Source organism: Malus domestica, chromosome 03 (assembly GCF_042453785.1).
Source record: "Malus domestica chromosome 03, GDT2T_hap1".
Classification (NCBI taxonomy): Eukaryota; Viridiplantae; Streptophyta; class Magnoliopsida; order Rosales; family Rosaceae; genus Malus; species Malus domestica.
The window spans coordinates 22,997,202-23,019,430 of record NC_091663.1 but is presented as its reverse complement, the minus strand read 5'-3'; the positions used below and the strand labels follow the sequence as shown (position 1 = coordinate 23,019,430).

At 36.4% G+C, this 22,229-nt stretch overlaps 2 protein-coding genes and 1 long non-coding RNA gene across 18 annotated transcripts; 2 read left to right on the top strand and 1 right to left on the bottom strand.

Annotated features, from left to right (window-relative positions):
- Positions 1-2,125: 2,125 nt before the first annotated feature.
- On the top strand, positions 2,126-3,038 carry LOC139194240 (uncharacterized). The gene is made up of 2 exons (XR_011578998.1): positions 2,126-2,254; positions 2,336-3,038. It is a non-coding gene; the product is annotated as an uncharacterized lncRNA (long non-coding RNA).
- A 1,232-nt stretch (positions 3,039-4,270) lies between these two features.
- LOC103431670 (nuclear transcription factor Y subunit A-1-like) lies at positions 4,271-9,315 on the top strand. Of its 16 annotated transcripts, none has more exons than XM_008369848.4 (7): positions 4,271-4,481; positions 5,101-5,176; positions 5,261-5,562; positions 5,674-5,789; positions 5,949-6,020; positions 7,478-7,642; positions 8,505-9,315. In XM_008369848.4, the coding sequence occupies exons 3-7, from the start codon at positions 5,298-5,300 to the stop codon at positions 8,931-8,933; spliced, it is 1,047 nt and encodes a 348-aa protein (XP_008368070.3). In that variant the 5' UTR covers positions 4,271-4,481; positions 5,101-5,176; positions 5,261-5,297; the 3' UTR covers positions 8,934-9,315. The 16 variants fall into 16 exon arrangements, with proteins under 16 accessions (XP_008368070.3, XP_008368065.3, XP_070675266.1 ...); XM_008369843.4 differs by having other exon boundaries at positions 4,296-4,481; positions 5,261-5,592; XM_070819165.1 differs by having other exon boundaries at positions 4,314-4,481; positions 5,101-5,172; positions 5,286-5,592.
- Positions 9,316-9,817: 502 nt separating this feature from the next.
- On the bottom strand, positions 9,818-15,682 carry LOC103431671 (translocation protein sec62-like). The gene is made up of 5 exons (XM_008369849.4): positions 15,487-15,682; positions 13,329-13,643; positions 12,672-12,873; positions 10,574-10,802; positions 9,818-10,331 (listed from the first exon to the last, which is right to left on the bottom strand). Exons 1-5 carry the CDS (start codon positions 15,583-15,585, stop codon positions 10,049-10,051), a joined length of 1,128 nt encoding a protein of 375 aa, XP_008368071.3. The 5' UTR covers positions 15,586-15,682; the 3' UTR covers positions 9,818-10,048.
- Positions 15,683-22,229: the final 6,547 nt, after the last annotated feature.

Genomic DNA, 22,229 nt, shown 5'->3' with positions numbered 1-22,229 from the left:
GCGCCACATGGGACTCAACAACCTCCTCCACTTGGGTTATTCCTCCATAATGCATAAGGCGCGACATAATTTCCTCATATCTGGGACAACATCGATCTTTCTCACAAAACATCCATCTGTACATACAAGCAAGGATGATCAACGACTACACATTATGACTCGCAACAAAGGTGCAAAACGAGAAAATCTAGTAAAGCATAAGGTACAAATATTTACCAATATTAAAATTGCCACAAATTTGCATCATTGCAAGTTCATCAATTTCTCAGTTCCCACTGATCTCCAACGTGGCATTCCCCTACTGATGGTCGCCCATGCTCAATTCGATGAAGAGCTTGAATTGCTTTCAACTGTGTGTACTTGTCAAACTTGCTAATTTCGAAAAGTAGAAGAATTCTTGGAAAGTCAGCCACAGATCGAAGAACTCGCTCAGATTCAAGAAACTTAACATGTATTTATACGCGTTCAGAGATCACAGAGCAACCATGTATCTCGTCGCATAAAGCACCTCCTTAACCAATCTCGAACGAAGCGAAAAACACGTTATTTCTGTGGAACAAATTGTAAGCCTTCAACCAAAGTCCCCTGATTTTCTTCACTACCATCTAGAATTTCTGTGAGGCTGGACAACACAAGCATGTATCAACTATAATTGGGTTTGGAATCGGAAGCAAGTTTCCAACGAGAATGATGTTTTTGATGGCAACGATGTTTGAACAAACGTGGGAGAGAGAGTTAGTGTTTTTGGAGGAGGACAAGACTTATTAAAGACGGTAAGTGTTGATGTCGGGGGCAATTTAAATCCTAAGAAATTTTGAATTTATGTCGGTTACCATTTCAATTAAGCGATGTCATTTATGACACGATTTCACCGTAAGCTCATTATGATGGATTGTTTTCAGCTGTTCAATTTTCATCCAACGATCCACATCCCATCCGCACATAAGGTCCCCGAAGTTTCGTCCGCGCCTTAGAAAACGCGGTAGCTGGATCATATTGACGGGTTGGGCCAGAAATGAAACTGGGCCCGTAGATGGGCCTAACCCGGACCTTTTTATTCTCACCGACAGGCAATGCAATGCAATGCAATGCACCTTCCGGGTCGCCAACATGGAAATGTCAAAATTACGGAGACACGTGGCAGACGCTGCTAGCATTCCACCGGCGCTGTGGTCCCCACCAAGACGCCACGCGTAACCCGAATTTTGCCCGTCCAGTGAGGGTGACGCGGGCCTTATTGTAATTTCATTAGGCCATCTCCAACCGAAGGGTCCAGAGGGCAAGAGGGCCGAAAATAGCCCTAAAACCGTCTCCAACCGAGGGCTAGGCCAGAGGGCTCTGGAATCTGGGAGGGTCCCACGGGATCGGAGAGGGCTGGAGGGCTGGCTGCTGGCTGGCTATTTTTTTTTTTAATATTTCCTATTGCTGTCGGTTAAAACCGACAGCATTAAAGGGTTTTTTTTTTTTTTTTAATAGTTCTGCTATTAGTGTCGGTTATAACCGACACTAATAGTTTGAAATGTTTTTTAATCTAACGGCTAGCTGAGTCAGCTAGCCGTTGCAACTAGCCGTTGGTTTTTTATTTTTTTATTTTTTTTATTTTTTTATTTTAAACATTTTTTCTTCTATAAATATGGTGAAGTTCTTTCAATTCTTCACTTCATTTGCAATATTTCCTTCTTCAATATTTTTCAATATTTCCTTCAATATTTCCTTCAATATATTTTCTAATATTTCCTTCATCTATAATATTTGTTTTAATTTTTCAATATTTCCTTCAATATATTTTCCAATATTTCCTTCATCTATAATATTTGTTTCAATTTTTCAATATTTCCTTCATCTATAATATTTGTTTCAATTTTTCAATATTTCCTTCATCTATAATATTTCTTCACTTCATTTGCAATATTTCCTTCAATATTTCCTTCATTTTTTTTCAAAAAAAATGGCCTCATCTGCAATGAAAGGTAGGGTTTGGACCCGAAAAGAAGATGAAGCTCTTTGCAAGGCTTATAGATGGATCTCAGAAGATAGTGTGAGGGGGATTTCTCAAACAAGTGAAGGTGTTTGGACTCGTGTGTCCAAAAAATACTTAGAGTTCTACGAAGGCACCACTCCACCAAATACCCGAAACCACGAAAGTTGTTCTTCAAGATGGAAGAAACATCTTCATCCAAGTTTGAATAAATGGCATCAAGCACTATTAGCAGCAGCACGTAGACATGAAAGCGGCGCCAATTACTATGACGAAGTTAGTGTTTTTACAGTTTATTTTAAATGTTTAATTATATTACATTTAATTTCCTAAAATTTTTTTAATTATATTTTCTAGGTACGCCAAGCGGAGGAATTGTATATGGAGGGCAGCTCAAAACCCTTTCAGTTTCACGGTTGTTGGGAAATTTGTAAAGGGTGGGTGTTATTTGAAGATCCACCTCAACATAGAGTGGATCCTTTGGAAGCTGCATCCCCATCTGTAGATATGAATGAAGATGGATCTCCTACCATTCAACAAACAAGGGTAGAAAATCCGACTCCGTCCGAAATTTCTTTACCTAGGGCTATGGGACGAAACAAGGCCCGAAGGTTGAGGGAAAAGGGCAAGGCAAATGCTGATTACGCCGCTCAACATGAAGTGGCGGCCTCATTTCGATTACTGGCGGAGCAAAATGCCCGTGAGGCGGAAGAAAGGAAGTGTAGACATGAAGAGCGAGCCAAACAAATACAAGAAGAGATGGATGATAAGAATATGGAAAGGAACACTTCGGATTACACTCCAATGAGTAAGGCCTATTTTGATAGGAAAAAAAAAGAAATTATGGCTCGGCGGCAATTGTTTACCTCTGACTATACTCCTACAATGGCGGATGATGAAGATGATATTAATTATGGATATTAAATTTAAGTCGTTGTAATTTTTAAATTTAAGTTAATGTTGTTTTTAAATTTAATTTGTAGTGTTTAAATATAAGTTGTTGTTTTTAAATTTAAGTTGTTGTAGTTTTTAAATTTAAATAATAAATTATGTTTGGTCCTATGGCCCTTTGGCCCTCGGTTGGAGACGGTTTTTTGTGACAGGGCTAAAACGAGCCCTTTGGCCCTCTGGCCCTCGGTTGGAGACGGAGGCAAATATGGTCCTGTACTGTTCATTAAAATATTAATATCTTGGGGAATCTTGGAGGGCTAGAGGGCTCAAACGAGCCCTCTGGCCAGCCCTCGGTTGGGGATGGCCTTATTTTTTATGTTTTCGCTCCAAAATGTCCTGCGATAACGTCATCCGGGTGGACCCCTCCACCCTCCCCTCCCGCTGCCGTCACTTAACAACCTACAACCGGATCAAACAATCAAACCGGTTCCAGTCTCTCGATTCTCCGGTTCTCCCTAGGGGTGGGCGCGGTTCGGTTTGGTGCGGTTTTGAGTGAAACCAAAACCAAAACCGCAAGTTTTTGCGGTTTGGTTCGGTGCGGTTTTGAAGCCAAAACCAAAATGAAACCAAACCGTTTGGTTCGGTTCGGTGCGGTTTCAAACGGTTTCGGTTTGGTTTTTAAGAAAAAATGTACAATTTGCAATTTAACATATTAAAAAGCATTTCCCAATAGTAATAGGAAAATGACATTTGTTATGTAAACAATTAGCATGTTGCATGTAGTTGTGATGTTAAAACATGTTTGTGCAATAAAAATGTGTCCCTTACAATATTTTTCATAAAACAAGTTGAATAAATTTAAATTCATTAAACGTGAGCGAAATTTTCATACTAGAATATGTGATATCATGCTTCAAATGAGTGGCTTTTAGTAAATCATTGTTCGACTCTTGATAACAAGATTAGTTCACCCTAGTACATATATGTGTGTGTGATGGTATAAAATAACAAAGGTCCTTCAAGTTAATGAACAAAAGAAAGTGATGAATGATGATATTCTAGTGTGGTTGAGTCCATACTAAGTGTATGAATTTTAACAAACGATCAATTAAAACATGAAATCTAATATGGACATTTAATTAAATGTTTATTAATATTTGCGGTGCGGTTCGGTTTCGGTGCGGTTTTCAAAAGCCAAAACCGAAACCAAACCGTTTTCTATGTTGCGGTTCGGTTTCAAAACCGAAACCGTTTCAAAACCGCAAAACCAAACCGTTCGGTGCGGTTCGATTTGGTTCGTGTTCCGGTTTCGGTTTTCGGTTTTAAGTGCCCACCCCTAGTTCTCCCAGACAAGAGCCTTCCTACCCGAAACCGGTCTAGAGAGTTCCAGGTTGGGATAATCCACGTGTTGGTTAATTAAACTCTTAGAGCAATGAGGTGGGCCGCGCGGTGGGTGACGAAATCATAGCCTTGAAGTGGAAATAAAATAGGAGTGCTCTTCCGGTACAGTTATATACACAGTGAGATTACATGGAATTGCAGAGAAATTGTGAGATTCCGAGGCCCAAAATCTAGGGTTTTTTCGGGATTGGCTTTTCTCTCAGCAAGTCTGGTAAGATTTTTCGATAATTTTAAAATTGGGATTTCGAATTTTTGATCTTTCGATTATTAAATTGGAATTTATTTGTGTGGTTGATTTCTAGGGTTTGTGAGAATTGGGGGTTTTGATTTGGTTATGTTTTATTGCATGCAATTGTGATTTCGGTATGTTTAGGGTTTCTGGAATTCTAGATTGTTTCTGGGGTCGGGGAATTTTGATTGTGGTCTGTTTGGTTCCCGAGAAAAAAAGAGGAAATTTTTGGTTCGTAACTGTTAAGTCTTTGTTAATTGTATGTCCAGAATACTTCACCCAATTGAGTTTCATGATTGATACTGTATCTGGAGTATCATTTTTTAAAACGGGGAGTGTATTCTTCAGTATTGAATTTCTATAATAACTTAAGTAAATGGTGATTATTTAGAAGTTAATTATGAGTTAATATTTTGGAGATCAGGTAATTAGAAGGAATAATTTGGTTGAGCGTAATGCAATTGTTCTGCTTAATTTATGGGAAACAATTAATGTAAAGCATAGAACTTTCAATGTTTTTTGGTTTTGTTTTTGAATTGCTAGATATTTATGGAGTGAGAAGAGAAAGTGGATTTTTATGTTTTCTTTTGTTTTCTTTTAGCCAAGAGGCGTGCACGTTTTGGCCTTGAAGATCACATATTAACTGAATTCTCAAGAAAGTGGTGGTCAATTTGTTGGTACCTTATTTTTAGTCATCACCCCTTATGGTTTTGTTTGTGGCTGCATGTTTTGATTCTCTTTTTGTACTTCGTTATATGTAGAACTAAGATTTGGTCTCCATCTAAGGAAATTTGAGGAATGCAGCCAAAATCTGAAGCTGAAAATCGACTACATGCTCATACTGTCCCACCAAGCAGTGTTTATTCGGAACCATGGTGGCAGAGTGTTGGATATAATCCCATCTCCCCAACTGGAACCGGGAGGAATGTATCCAACACATCTTCGTTAGAATGCCCAAATGGTCTGTCAGAGTCTAATGATGATCAATCTTTGTCCAATGATGAGGCAAATGAAGATGATGATGATACTGCCAAAGATTCACATACTACATCTCCAAGATCAGGTAGCACTTCCTATTATATCTGGGAATTTGGTATGATGCTTCCCCCCCCCCCCCCCCCCCCCCTCCTCTTCTTAGTTGGATTCAGTTTTTAATATTTTGTTTCAACTTCAGCTGGAAATTATGGGCAAGACCACCACAATGTAAAGCATGCTGGATCCAGTGTACCTACAGTGCGTGATGATTGCCTTGCGCAACCACCACAGCTTGAACTTGTTGGTCACTCTATTGTAAGTTCATATTATTTTCTTAAAGATTTATTGCCTCAGAACTAGTCCGACTCTGCTGATAATCATCAAAAATTGGATTCTGTAATGTTGAAGTTCAGGTACTCGTACTTGCATGTTTTTGGAATGTAAGTGTCCTAGCTTTTATGCATTTGTTTGTAGGCGTGTGCTTCAAATCCTTATCAGGATCCTTGTTATGGTGGAATGATGGCAGCTTATGGACATCCACCTTTGGTATGTTAAACAGTAATATCCTTGTGTGAGGTACCATCTTACATGTCATGTTGGATTTGCGTGTTTTTATTTTCCGTGCAATGATGTAATGGTTCAATAACTTCAGTTTCTGCAAATGTTATACTTACCTTACTGACTCCAACAGTCTGTATTTCTAAATGTATTTAAGCATTTACTGACAGTTCATTTTCTTCAGTTATTTTTCAATTCTATGACATGATTTTTTTTTTCTGATCTGACTGGTTTATTAAAGATTTTTCTGTTTTTTCTTTATTGTTTTGCAGTCATATTCTTCTTAATGTTTTTCTCCATACTATTTGGTGGCTTATGTGCATCCTCAGAGTAGTTTGAGTTGTCCACTTTTGCGTATGTCCTAGAATGGGTTAGCTAGGAATTGGTGGAATGTTAAAAGATTACAGAATTTCAACAAATTTGGATGGGGAGGAGCAATGGAGATAATGAAATAATCTTATCGATCGAGTCTATGGAGAGAAAATCCCAAGACTAATCACAAATCCTACAATAGAACTTTTTTATTTAAAGAAAACTACCTATGATAATGCTAGAATCCATAAAATTATAAAATATACAAGTTTTAAAAAGTCAATCTAAGAGTTCATGTTGACTGTTGTTAACAATCAATTTATTTTGGATCTTGGGAGTTTTGAATATTTTTGTCTTCTTAGAGTTTCTTACCATTGAGTCAGACTGTGTTTCTAGAAGTCTGGGAATTCGGTTTGAAGACTACCAAGAAGGCTATCTTCTGTAAAGTAAATCAGAGCAAATCAGATATTGGGTAGTAAAAATTTTCTTTTGGTTTTTTAGAAGTATTGAATGTCTTAGTTTTCTTACGAGTCTCCTTCCTCGTAATTAGACCAAGTATGTCTACGAGTCTGAAGACTATAAAGAAAGCTGTCTTCTGTGATGCAAATTAGTTTTGGATTCACAAAAGTGTTGTTGAGGGCTTGGTGCCTTGATATGTCCTCGTGCATTTTATCTTGTGTCATCTCATCTGTGTTATTCTATATAACCTAATGTAAATCCCTCCTACGTACCTTTGTAATGATCATGGAGTGCATTTCTATTGCCTCCTATCAACATTTTGTGATCTATTCCTTACTAACTTGACATCAAACCCTTGGAATTTGGAAGTCCCTCACCCAAACTTAGCCTAAATTTACAGCAGTCCTAAATCTTTTTTTTTTTCCTGATTTTCTTTTATGTCTAAATCTTTTGCCAACTAAAGCCTACCAAAATCTTGGTTAGAAGCCCACTTTGTGTTGTCTTGCATCACGGTGGTAGCGGCGAAAAACAGATTAGTTATAACATTGAACCTGTTCAACTTACGTTTCTTGGGTATGATATCGATTTAATCTTGGTGCATTTGGAAGTTTATGATGAAGTAAATCTTGATATGTAAATGTGTGAGACTGTTAAATGCTGTTTCGACTGGTCAGGGTTATCCTCCTTTTCTTGGAATGCCGCATGCTAGAATGCCATTGCCTCTTGAGATGGCACAGGAGCCTGTGTATGTAAATGCAAAACAATACCAAGGTATTCTCAGGCGAAGACAGGCACGTGCAAAAGCAGAACTTGAAAGGAAGCTAATAAAAGTCAGGAAGGTAGAACCCATACACAAGTATTTGTACTATAAATATGTTATATTTCATATAGATGTAATGTATATATGCTTCATGTGCCTGTGAACCGTATCTCTCACTTTTCGTAAGACATTTATTGGGCCTGTTCTCTTTGGTTATAGAAAATATTGACTTTTACATAATCACAATTCAATTGAAGCTTTGTGATTGTTTGAAAAGAGCTTTGAGAATTGTCTGAGTGCTCACTTTTGTGTATAACACTAAAGCTTACATAGTTGTATAATGTGTGTTCTTTGGTATACCTCCTTAAGAGGAACAACTTATATGACTTGTGCACTTTCCAGTCTCTATTGCGTCCATGAACTTATTCGGCTGTCTACTCTGTTTCTTTCCATCAAAAGATTTGCATGCTCCTTAAAGTTTATGCATTGGTGTCATTGTAATTGAGTTTTTAATAAGGTAAATTAGATAAATATGCCTACCTGAATATGGCTATGCAATGTCCGTGAAGTATGCGTAGAGGGATGCATTGTCACCTGCACTCTGCCAATGGAAGTATGTGCTTGCTTAGGAATTAGGATATACATTTATGGTTTGACATGTGAAGTACATGTCGTTACTATGAACCTTTCAATTGCTGTGTTACCCATATTTGGTATCAGTTTGGTAAAAGTCTGTTTGTCTAGTCGATAGCGTGAGATTAATGTGTAATTGTAGGTTGCTTATTGTAAGAGTCTGAGGATATATGTGGCCGTATGATGATAATTTTATTTCAGCCGATGTGTTCCAACTCAAATTGTTAGTATTTGTGTTTCTATGTAATATGAATAGCTTGCAAGCATATAAACTTTGGTAAATTGTTCTTTAATTTCATTTTCTACAGCCGTATCTTCATGAATCACGACATCAACATGCTATGAGAAGGGCGAGAGGTAATGGAGGACGTTTTGCAAAGAAAGCTAATGGTGATACTTCAAACAGCACTGGACTAGAAAAGGGTACAAGTTCTGGTCCAGCCCACTCATCACAATCTGGCAGTTCATCGGGTTCAGAACCCTTTCCGTCAGATTCTGCCGAAACATGGAATTCCCCCAATAGTCAACGGGAAGCAAGAGGTTCCCAAGCGCACGATGCGTATGCGGCTCACAATTATGCAAATGGTAGTGGCTGCTACCAGCCCCATGGTGGCTTGCAGGCTTCAATATATCCTTCATACTCGGGCAAGAGAGGGGAAGAAGGAGATTGTACAGGCCAGCAACGGGGAAGCATATCTTCGAACCAGGCCTCACAGAGGCGTCTTGCCATCCAGTGAACCGCTGGAGGCAGATGCTGTGGACTCTACCAGAAACGGGGCGAGTCCCCCTTGGATCTCTTTGGCAATGTGTTTGCCAGGCGGCAATTCATTCTTGGCTGTGTTCTTGCGCTCGAGGCATAAACGTAGGGAAGGAGAGATATTGAAGGATCATTTGGCGTCGGTGAAGTCCTTTTGACTCTTTCATTACGTCCTTTCCTACTTCTGCCTAATGTACAGAGTAGTTTTAGTAATTCTAAGTACATACGAAAGACGGAAAGACGGAAAGACGGAAATTTAAACGGGTCGTACTCTTGTTTAATGCATCAACCATCTTGTGTATTGTGTTTGTCACCTTCATTTTGAGATGTGCGGTTGGAAAGATATTGGAATTTCAGTTGTTTTTTGGTTGTCGTCGATAAATGCTTGTTCTGTATGCTTATGGCTGCCGGTGATTTTGAGTATTATTCCCCTGCGTGATAATCCTATTCGGATCCATCTATCCGTTTCATAGGATGTGATTTGCAGATTCTCCAAACTGCGAAGACGTCTCATCTTTTAGAAATTGAACTTTCCTTGGCAGGTGTTTTGGAACTCTTTCAAGTTTTAGAGAGCGATATGCGGGTCGAATCATGGTATCGTTATGTACCCGTTTGGTAATTATTTCGTTTTTGTGCTACAATTCGGGAAAAGTGTGTTGGAAATCAGACAACAAAAACTAAAAATTAAAAATCTGAAGCAATTTTAAGCTTGCTTTCACTTTCAATTTGTTGTTTTATGTTCATGTAAAATACCAGTTCCGTAATTTACGCTGCATTATGTAGTTGTCCCACCAAAGCACGCACGAAAAAGTGAACCCTAAAAACGCAAATACAAAACGGTCATCTGCTTAGCAACAAATAATATTGTGAAAAGCCTAGTAATATTTGTGTATTAGCCAGAGTCATAACCCGATAATTACAATCCAAGTAGTCATGTAGGAGCACACTACTACACCTTACAAAAATTTTCACAGATTCTTAATCCAAGAACAATTCTGTAACTAATTGCTTTATTGTCTGATACACGGTTTTACACTCGAATTTAAAGGGAAAGGGCAACGAGAAGGCGGTGTGTTCTTTCGGGTATTGCAAAGTTTATATGTCGTCGTGTTTTTGTTCATCACTGTTGTCTAGGTTTTCTTCACTACTATCTAGGTTTTCGTCATTGTTCTCTAGATTTTCACTTACTTCTGCATCGTACTGCACTGTCAAAGTTTCTGCATCGATGCCGTCAGGTGGTGTCACCTCTTCCTCGGTTGCATTGCTAGGCTCTGTCGCGTTCACCACAGTTTGCTGCTTCTCCATCATCCCAGAAAGTGCCAATCTTGGAGACCACTCGATAACATCATCGATAATGTTAGATACACGTTTCTGGTACCTGCAACAATGTAGAGTTAATCATTAGTATGATACGCAACACCAAGAAGCAGAAAATAGAATCAGCATGTCCGCAGGCTGAGGATCCATGATTGCGTATTTAGGGTCCCAACAAAAGATTAAATATAAAGAAAATGGTCTTCAAATTATTGTGGATCTGAATGTTTTTAAATTTCGTCATGTTTAGCCACAATTCGTCCCCCTCCCCTCCATTACAGTTTATTTGGTTGGTTTAGAACTCACCTGGCTCTGGCAGCTTCATCAGGAGCATGGTGCCTCAGCAGCAATATGACCAGCACTGCAATTGCCGCATAGAAAACCCTTGTTGTCCACTTTGGTCGCTCCTCCTCATCCTTCTTGGGCCAGAAACGGAATAGTTCTCTCAAAGTAGCTTCCTCGGCGAGAATGTTCGGGAAAAACCAAACTCGCTTTCCTAAGACAATATATAGAACTCCAAATATTGTTCCCCTCACTGGAAATTAAAAAAACACAACAAAATTAAATGTTTATGTTCGACATGAAAGAGAACAGATCACTAAAAGCAACGATCATTTGCATTATTAACCCTTCAACCCAAATCAAGGAACTAAAACGCCGCAGAAACAGAAAAGATGAAGCTTGAAGTCAGCTAAAAAATCTAGATACAAATTGGTGAGGATTGTAGATGCCCATATAAGGTATTCTAGAAAGATGATACCCCATTCAAAGAAATGAAAGTGTTAAGACAGAAATTTGTAAGATCTTTACGCCAAGATGATGCCAAATCCTTATAGTAAAAACAAATGTAAAGGTGGCTGTGTTTGCATGCATATGTTTACAAAGAATGAGATATAAACCTAGAATCTACAGATTCGCATCGTAATCAATTACGTTTGTATACTGAGACATACTTCAGAGACTAAAAACAAACGAAAGAACCTGTTGATTTACAAAAAGGTTTAAGTCTAATAGTATTTAGCATAGAACATCAAGAATCATAAGGTGCATGATTCTTGAAAGGCAAAATGGCATAAGAAAATTAGTCCCAACATTTAGCAAAGGTAAAAAAGGAAGAAAAAATGTGTCGAGGAATCCTAAAAACTTTACAAACTAGTAAAAATCTGCCTCTTGTTGACAACCAACGACAAAAGTTTCTGCCATCATTGAAAGTAACATTTACTTGTGAAAGATGATAGTCCCTCGTACAATAATGTGATACTCGTAATAGGCAAGGAACGCTAATCAAAAGCTGAAAAGGACTACAGGCAGCGTAGTGCTTAATGTAGATGTGGCATACCCTATTTAATTAGAACCCCCATCTTAATGCGCTCTGCTAGACATGGGCTAATAGGTGGGCCTTGAAATAACTAGCTATGTCTCTGTCCATCTCATCAAAGTTGTGTACTTTCCATGTGCCCCATTTATGCTGCTGACCTAGTAAAATCTACTAGCTTCAAGATTTGATATCTTGATTTAAAGGCGTCACACTTCAAATGCTTGTGTAGTCATCCTCACAAGATTAAGGAATGGAATGCACAGGTATAAAAGTATAAAGCGAGAAAGTATATAACCTAACTAAATCTAGGTATTCTATAAACATATAAGCATAGTTGTACTAGCATGTCACTGACTCTATAAAAGGTCGTACCCAGTGCACAAGGCTCCCGCTTTACGCAGGGTCTGGGAGAGGTGAATGTCGGCTAGCCTTACCCCCATTTTATGGAGAGGCTGCTCTCAAGTCTCGAACCCGAGACCTACCGCTCATGGGCGAAGTCACTGACTCTATACAACCTGAAATATCTATAAATATATATATATGTATGTATGTATATATATGCATATATGTATATATGTATCTAGATATGTATATATGTATGTATATATGTATATATGTATATATGTATATATATATGTATATATGTATATATATATGTATATATGTATATATATATGTATATATGTATATATGTATATATATATATGTATATATGTATATATGTATATATATATGTATATATGTCAATTGCAAGGCATATTGCTGTCCACCATATCCACCACATCACTAATGTGCAAAATTGTTGCTATATCCAGCACAGCAGTACAACAACAACAACAAAACCTTTTCCCACTAAGTGGGGTCAACTATATGAATCCTAGAACACTATTGTGCTCGGTAAGTGTTGTTACTATATCCAGCACAGCAGTAAGTGTAATAAAATAGTGACCATTTTGAATAGGGGTGGTATGAACATAATTTATACTCTAATATCCACATCACTATAAACCAATAAGACTTAAGAAAATGTAAAGTTCCTAATGATATTTTAAACTAAAAACAAATGACCAAAAGTTCAGAACTTACAAACTAGTAGAGAAAAAAAAAGTAGCAGGACCCCGAGACATGAGTAGAGTATTAGTAACTTGCACCGATGCGGATATACAGGAAACAAGCATATTGCCAATGTAACCACCGGCCAGAAAAATGAAAGAAGTGTCTGCCAGAGAGGCCTTCGTTTTACAAAAGTCCATGCAAAGAAGGCATCATTCTCAGAAAATACTTGGTCCTGCAAATAACAATAAACCATTTACCAGATGTGGTGTGTGGTGGTTAGAAAATACATGAAGAGAAGAAAGCACATAGAAAGACAAGATTTAAACATAAGTAAACCTACTAAAGGGACATTTCAAAACACTTTCGAGTAAGTTCACCCATTTCCTCCATAGTTTTCAATGTTTTATAAATATAAAATCAAAATATTGTAATCTAAAGTAAAAAGTACAAAAGGGTATGATAAAATCACCACATGTAAACAGTATACAAGTACAAAGTAAACATAAAAAGCGTAGTATGATCATAAAGAGTAGGAGTACATAGGCAATGCAGATATACTGAAACAAAAAAGCCGGATTTAGTCACCTTAAGTGGTTCCTAAGATGAAACGAAAAAACTAAAAGGCAGAGCCTGCAACTGCAAGGGCAGCAAGCTACTTGTACAAGAACAATTAAGAGGTTAGCTTACCGGAAAGATCTCCAAATGTGCAGGCCATGTAGACAACTTTCTCTTCCCAGGACGAAGAGTTTTCACCACACGATCACAGCGCACCAAAAGATTCTTTCTCAGTAAAGCATCGGCAATATCTTCAGCTTCTAGATTTCTATCTGATTCTAGAATATCTTTAACATCAGGATGATTTCTCAAAAAGCTTACAAAATCCTTTCCCCTGAAATATTCCACGCGTGTCTCCTGTAGAACAGCCCACCTAGACACCAAATCCTTATTGTCTCTCACCTTCTCGGCAAACAACTGGAACACATCTTTCTGGGTAGCTTGTTTCTGAATGGAAATCACGAGGCAATCAGCACACAATGAAAATATTGGCAGGCTATAGCAACAGAAACCAGTTGGCCAAAACCTATCTTTCCTTGAAAAAATAATTCCAAAACAAAATTGGACAAAAATAATAAACAAGCTGAGGAGCTATATCCAAAAGAAACAATAACTTTCTTGTCACTGATTACTAATTATCTAAGGTTGAGATAATCAAGTGATAAAGAGAAGGACATTATAAGCAGTCGTGCACACTAAGAAATTAAATTCATTCTAAGTATCACCATGTAGGCAACACAATCTAATTCTACAATGCAGAATATTCCAAAATCTCAATATTTGAGCTATGTATGGATTTGTTTTGGAATTCGTCTGACGCTGCCGACTCCGGAATTGAAGTTTGCATGCTATAGAGAAGACTAAAATCATGCAAGAAAACTTAAATTCACAACAGCACATAATAGAAACACAAAGTTATCATCTGGTTGAAGGAATTCAGTACTATCACAGATTCAGTCTCCAGTATTTACAGTATCAGAGAAAATATAAGGAATCCCAACGTCCATAAATTTGCTATCCTCCACTTACAATGCAATCCAATGATAAGACACATAGTCCACATTCAAAAAATTTCATGTTGGATGGAAAAAAAACAAGGATACTACACTCAGGAGATATTGACTACAAATGGAGGTCCACTGTAAATTGCTTAGGGCTCGTTTGATAACCATTTGGTTTTTGGTTCACTTTTTGTGCTTGGGATATGGAGTAAGAAAATGGTGGAAAGGAAAGACGAAAAAGAGTGGAGAAATGACTGATGGAGAGACGTAGAAGGAATCCATAAGGAAGGGTACACAAAAAAAAACTAAAAACAAAAGACTATTTCAAAAATATTTCAAGTAGCTTTTAGTTTAAAGGTTTTGTTGTTATTCATTCTTCTTTGTTTTTTACCCTCCCTCCCACCATTCTTCTTAATCCCTCCTTTATACTTTTCCCATATCACAAGCACAAAAAGTGAAAACTAAAAACTAAAAACCAAAAACCAAATGGTTATGAAACAGGTCTTTAACTTATAGTGAAGATGTGGTGATAAAGAAAGTACTTAGTAAGAGTTTCTCTTCAAGAACAGTCCTAGAATTAGCACCCCATCTACTATGTCTTTTCATTGCTCACACAACATAGGAAAAACAATTCCAATTTGGTAATGCAAGAGAAACAATGTGATCATCGAACATTTTCTGATCTGTTCACTGTGCCCCCTTACGCTTTACCACTTTCTGTTTTCTTTTGCTCTGAAGAATGTCTTTCCTTTTTTAGGCTAAACCAGGTTGCTAATACCAAAATCCCTGCCTCTCTACTAGGTTAAAGATGCCCAATAACAGAAATAAGGAAATACCAAATCGCTCCAATCTCAAAAGCTCTACCATGAACAATAAAATGATCCAACATTCCATAGATACCCTTGCACCCTGAAGTAAATTCAATATTATTAAAGCAAAAACCCAGCACCATTGAAGATTTTCTTCAAATGGGTAATCATTATCGCAATTTTATGCCCTTATAATCCTTAGTTAAAATTCCTAAATAATGAAATACATTGTATTCAAAACTTCAACTAGTTCCTTCCCTCTCCTACCCAATTCAGCAAGCAATAAAATTTAATAAATAAATAAATTTTATTTAAAAAAAAAAAAAGGCAGTGCTTTTCACAATACATAACTGCGGAGAAAACAAATCAATTGGCAATTTTCGAAATTTCATTTCCCAGATATAAACAAAATTCAAAATTAAAATGCCCAATTTCATATATGTGAAACCCTAGATCAGGGATGAGAGAGAAAGAACAAACCCTAGGAGGGGTATCAGAGTTGGAATCTCTGCCGCCGTTTTGAATAGCGTTTGATGACCTTCGCACCCTTTTCTTCTCTGCCCCTCCTGCTTTCTTCATTTCTCCAGTGCCTTTCTCTCTCTCTCTCTCTCTCTCTCTCTCTCTCTCTCTCCCCTTTGTTTTGAAATGTATACAACAACAAATGAAAAATAAAAGTAAAAATATAATTACTTTAGACAATTTACTTTGGCTTTAGTTCTTTCCCAGAGAAATATTTAATTTTTCTGCCAAATAAAACGAAGAAAATGTAAAAGCCAAGTGTATATATATATTTTTTACTCTCGTTTTCCTTTTATGCCGGCATTTTTTGACATTTATGTGCTTTCTTTCAGTAAAAAATTTAAAGGAAAATAAAAGAAAATAACTATTTTATCTTTTCTTTTATTGACATAATCTTTGTTCAATTTTTATGTTTTAGAAACACTTGACATTTATTACGATCTAGTAGTATTTCTCTACACTTGTGAGAAGTTTTAGGTTTGATTATCGTCAAATGCGATTTTAAACCATATTATTGCTACCTCATTGTGAGGCTAAGCCGACTCCCTCATCCCCTTAGACCATCTTCAATGGTTTGGCTAAAAGCCAAAATTTTTAGCCCGGAAAATTTAGCTTTTAGTCTAGAAACAGTTTTTCTGCTCCAACCGTTCAGGCTTAAAATTTTAGCCCGAGATTATTAAAGAATGAACTTAGGCTATTTTTTTCTTAAATTAATTTTTTTTTAAATGTAGATTATCGTAAATTAATTTATGAACATTTTAATCTAAAAATTTTTAAATTCCGATGAATATTGAAATATCACTACATTTTTCACCTTCAATTTTCACCAATCTTTCAACCCTGGGCTAACTTTCAATTCACCAAATTTTTTTAATTATTTTAGCCGTTTTTTTAATTATTTTAGCCGTTGGATTTAAATTTGGACCGTTAGATCTTTTTTTTTACTGTTAGATTTGATTATATTCAATCTCAGCCATTGGATTCAATAATATATAAATATAAAAACAAAAAAAATTGAATCTAGGCCGTTGGATTAACCAACGGCCTGATGATCACGACCGTTGGATGCAAGGTAGAACGTGGCCAACAGGCCCACGCGGGTGGGTCCCTCAAGGTCGGAAGGCTTGCGCGTTAGGCGCGTTGGGGGTTGGGTTGGGCTGCGTTTGGCGCCTAAACGCTGTAAAGCAAACATTTCGGTGGGGCTCACACCGATTTTTGGGCTAAATTTTGGGCAGAATCTGGCCTTACTTCCCCATTTAGCTTTTAGCCCAAAGTTTCCCCTTGGGTTGGATTGAGTTTGGGGGGAAATTTAGCCTATAGCCCACCATTAGAGTGAGTCTTAGGGTAGATAATATCGTTTGATAAAAAAAAAAAAATTAGAAACACTTAGTAACATGACTCATTTGGAAGTGATTTCAAAATGACTGAAAGAGTATTTGGTAAATATATTTTTGTAATCAATTCTTAGTAAACATGCAAATAAATCTTGAAAAAAAACAGTTGAAATGTTTGATGCAATAAGCACATACTTCAAGCAGTGACAAAGTAAAAAAAAAAAATAATAAGAAACATGAGCAACAAAAGTAATATACTAATGGGAGAAAAATGCAGGTTCATTTTTTGTATTGGAATGAAAAAAAAATTAATCAAAAGAGAGTAATTGAGTCACGAAAAAAAAAAATTAACATTGAATAGTTATATCATAAGAACTGGACTTCTTTGTAAATTTCTAAATTGAAGTTCGACAAAAAATTAATAATCATAGTTCAAACTGCAATTATAAAAATTTTAATTCAAGATAAATTCTTCTTTATTCCATATATGCGTGGTTTCATTGTAAACAACATTGTGTCATGCAAAATGGTGAACTAAGTAAGGAAAGCTAGTTAATATAAGACTTATATTTCATAACAATACAACTGTAAAACATATTTTTTGGGCCAATTAGAAGAAACATAATAAAGCTAGATGAGAGCAAAAACACATAAGTCGAAGAATACAGAGTATCCACCAAAGAACACAAACAGAAGCTACAAAGTGAAGAAACTTCAGGATAAGTCCAATCCTTTCCTAGTTCCCAAGTGGCTCTGTCAGTGACTTTTAGTACTTTTAGAACCCAAAAATATTTTTGTAAATGCGTTTTCAGTTATTTTAAAAACATTTCCAAACAAGCTCATAATCTCCATGCCGATAACTTAACCTAAAATAAATGATTTGTTGTTCACTCATAAAAAAAGTACTATTAAATGAGTTATATACGTTTAAAAGAAAAATTATCACTTCAAGATGATATTGAAACTTATATTAAATAGTTCATATTGGTGTAAAAAAATTGACTAGTTGTAGTAATAATTTCAAATCCTCCATTTATAGGTCACACTTGTAAAAATCAATCCAATTCAAAAACGAATTTAAGAAACAAAAATGAAAAAAAAAAAAATGAAGTTAATAAAATTGAGGGTGGCAGATATGTAAGCAATCGTGCTCTCTTAAGGTCCTCATCTTGAGAACATGATATCCTAATGTATATTAATTATAAGATAAGATTATATTAGTTTAAATCTAAAAACTTAAAATATTTGACAACTTTATAAAGCAAAACCAACATAAAATCCATAAACCATAAATGAAGAAATCATAATAGAATTGCATGTCACACGTGAGTACATACCATTTATCAATTTGGAATTTGGAGTTTGGAGCTTATTCGAGAGGAGAGACCAATTAGGATGGTATTTTTCTGTCTTATGTTTTTAATTTTCGGTTAATTGTCTTCACATTAGTGGGTAATTACCGTAACTTAACTAAAATGAGAAATGCTTGCAAGCGTTTGACTGTCTTAGTAATTAAGACCTTCATATTAGTCGGGGTCAGAAACCTCCCTCCCCTTGCAACTATCGCCCGTATGGGCATGCTCAGGGTTAGTTTGTGTAACCATTGCAACCTTTTCTTTACTCTCTCAATTTTTCATTTTCTAATTTTTTTTTTAGTGCAACGATATATTTTACATTAAGTAGAGGGGGAGTTCGGTTAAGCCACACAATGAACAACCTAATTTGGTATCAAATTCGCCATTCACGAGATTCGAACATAAGACTTGTAACATCCCGGCCCGGGTTGGACCACTTCCCGGGCCCGCTCCACCACCGTAGCACGATATTGTCCGCTTTGGGCTTACCATTCCCTCACGGTTTTGTTTTTGGGAACTCACGAGCAACCTCCCAGTGGGTCACCCATCCTGGGAGTACTCTGGCCTCCTTCTCGCTTAACTTCAGAGTTCCGATAGAACTCGAAGCCAGTGACTCCCAAAATGCCTCGTGCTAGATAGGGATGAGAATATAAATTTAAGGATCACTCCCCTGGGCGATGTGGGATGTTACAATCCACCCCCCTTAGGGGCCCGACGTCCTCGTCGGCACACCACGGCCAAGGTTAGGCTCTGATACCAATTGTCACATCCTGACCCGGGTCGGACCACTTCCCAGGCCCGCTCCACCACCGTAGCACAATATTGTCCGTTTTGGGCTTACCATTCCCTCACGATTTTGTTTTTGGGAACTCACGAGTAACCTCCCAGTGGGTCATCCATCCTAAGAGTACTCTGGCCTCCTTCTCGCTTAACTTCGGAGTTCCGACGGAACCCGAAGCCAGTGAGCTCCCAAAAGGCATCGTGCTAGGTAGGGATGAGAATATACATTTAAGGATCACTCCCCTGGGCGATGTAGGATGTTACAAGACTTCTCACTTACTAGTGAAGATGAATACCACCAAACTGTCTTACTAAGTGACTTCATTTTCTAATTTAGATGATATTATCGCAATTTTTCACAATAGCTGAAAGCTAAAGAGTAGCTGCATATTTGGCTAAAAGGATCGGGACCTTAAGCCATTTCCAATTGAAATGGCTAAATATAGCTCCATCAAGAATTATAACCCTTCAAGAAATTATTTTTATTGAATAGTATTATACTATATTCATATACCGTCTCTAACCAAAAAAACTAAACATAACCCTTCAATAATTTATTTGGTTAAGTGCACGTGAAAACAACTTCTTTCACTAGAAGACAATTTAAAAAGATTTTTTCACAAGCATTTCAACAATTTATCAGTAATGATAAAAAAGAAGATTAATTGTTAATTTCTAATGATTATAATTAGAGACCCAATTTTTATAATGGACTTACTAGCGTATGGGCACACACAACTTGTGTGAGAAATTTTTTTATTTTTGTTTTTGAAATAGAAGGAGAGAGGAAGAGAGTGATAGAGAATGTGGGAGTGAGAATTTTTTTATTTTATTTTATTTTATTTTTTAATTAGAGATATATTATGATTACATGTAGGTGAGACTTTGAAAAAAACAACAAAACTTAGTTGTGTGAAATAACATTTCTACCCCATATTTCTTATTCATATTCTGTTTTAATTAGAGAATTAAACTGATAATTTCATAAAATTTTGATTGATAATGAGTGTTTTATTAATTAATAGAAATAAACATTTCCGAAACATGAATTTTCACATTTATATTACTCTAGCTGGAATAATTAGTAGAGAGAAGGATGCCCCTTTGGTCATGTTTTAGTCCAGTGGGCTCCATTATATTTTAGTCTAGTTTTTGGTTGGAGTTGGAATTGTCTAAATCAGACTATTTTTTAACTTTTTATCCTTAGCCCTCTTTACTGTAGATGGTCTTACAAGTTGGCAGCGGTTGAGGAGGAAAAAAAAATCAATGAAAGCTGAAATGACATTTGACAAAAAAATTCCGTATAATAAAAAATCAAATGCATATTTATTTATTTAATTACTAGCAAAGATCACACAATATGGTTTTTGTTGTAGGATTTATTGAACTGTATTTAGGACTAGAGAGGAAGAGGGCCGGCGGCAAGAGAGAAGAGGGAGATGTAATTTTGAAGTGTATGTTGTATCAAAACATTGTGCCTTTATTTATAATAGTATGATATATTAAATCTTTACTCTTATAGGATTACAACTCTAATAGGATATTAACTACTAAAGGGAATATTCAAATATATCCTTAGTTACATTAATATTTACACAATCACATTTCTAATCTAATATGACTGTAACAATTTTTAATTTTTTTTCAATAGTAGTTATGCAGGCATAAAAAAAGTGTTGGTAGTTATGGGGGAGAATGAGTTTAGAAAGTAGTGATAGAGTGACATGACTGTGAGGTTTAGGAAAAAAAAGCGAAAAGTTGTTTGTTCGAAATTACTTTAATGCTCCTTTTTTTTAGTTCAAAGTACGATATTCATTTGTAAAGAAACTAGAAATTTGTACAGTACATGGAGGATGGTGCAAAATAAAGGGCATCAATAAAAATCTTGTCGGAATTTCAACCCGATTGAAGAAAAAAAAAGTATCTTGCACTTAGTTACAAAGATAAACTATTTTCCATAAGAGGATCTCTAATGATGTCACGAGTTCTTCAAACCACACTTTTCATTGCTGACTTGAAAGTCCCAAACGTGCCAATGGATGAGCCACTCTATTGGCCCCTTTTCTGGTAAGGAGAACTCTTGTTTAGGGATTAAACAGAGAAAATGTCTTGTGACATTAATTATATGCCCCATTGAGAACGTATCATCATCAGCAAGCATGTTAGTGGCTGAGAGAAACATCGTGGCATCTCCTTCGAATTCTCCTTTTTTTTTTCTTTTCTCACAATTTTTTTAGTTATATATTAAAGATTATAATTGTAAATTTATTAGTTTTTGGTTCATACAATAAATTCTATTAATATTAGTTTAGATTCGCAAGATGGTTAAAATTGTAAGGGTTGTTATACAAAATAGTTTTTGAGATTTGCATGATCAATAAAAATGGTCCCGGAGATTGAAAATCAATAGAAATGGTCCATGAGATTGTCCACCATCCATGATTTTGGTCATTCCGTTAAAAACCCTTTGGGCAATTTTCAAAGCTTTGTAATTCAATCGTTTTTTAACCAAATTCGACCCATAATATATCAAAATGAAGATAGGAAAGTGTAGAATAAGATTATACCTATTTAGAAGCCCAATGGTTCTAATGGTTGTCGGTGATGGCTGGAAAATAGCCTAAAAGGTGACTGGTCCGCGGGAAAACTAGAAAGCTCGCCGGAAACTGGATAAACTTTAAACGTTCATAACTTCTTCCATACTCAACGAAATCAAGTGATTCAAAAACGAAAATCATACTTTTTGACGAGACGAAGAGAATGGTACCCTTTTCGAAGGCTAACTCCCCGTGGTTTGGTCGGACAACGGCTCGAAAGTGGCTAACCATTTTCAAGTTAGCCACTTTCGAGCAGTTTTCTGGCCAAAACACGGTGAGTTAGCAGTCAAGAAAGATGCCATTTTCTTCGTCTCGTCGAGAAATATGATTTTCATTTTTGAATCACTTGATCTCGTTGAGTATTGAAAAAGTTATGAAGGTTTAAAGTTTACCTAATTTCCTGCGAGTTTTCCAGTTTTCCCGCGAACCAATCACCTTTCAGGCTATTTTCCGGCTATTTCCGGCAATCATTGGCTTCCAAATAGATATAATCTTATTCTACACTTTCTTATATTCATTTTGATATATTATGGATCGAATTTGATTAAGAATTAATTGAGTTACGAAACTTTAAAAATTACCCAAAGAATTTTTAACCAAAATCATAAATGGTGGTTCATCTCAGACAATTTCTCATT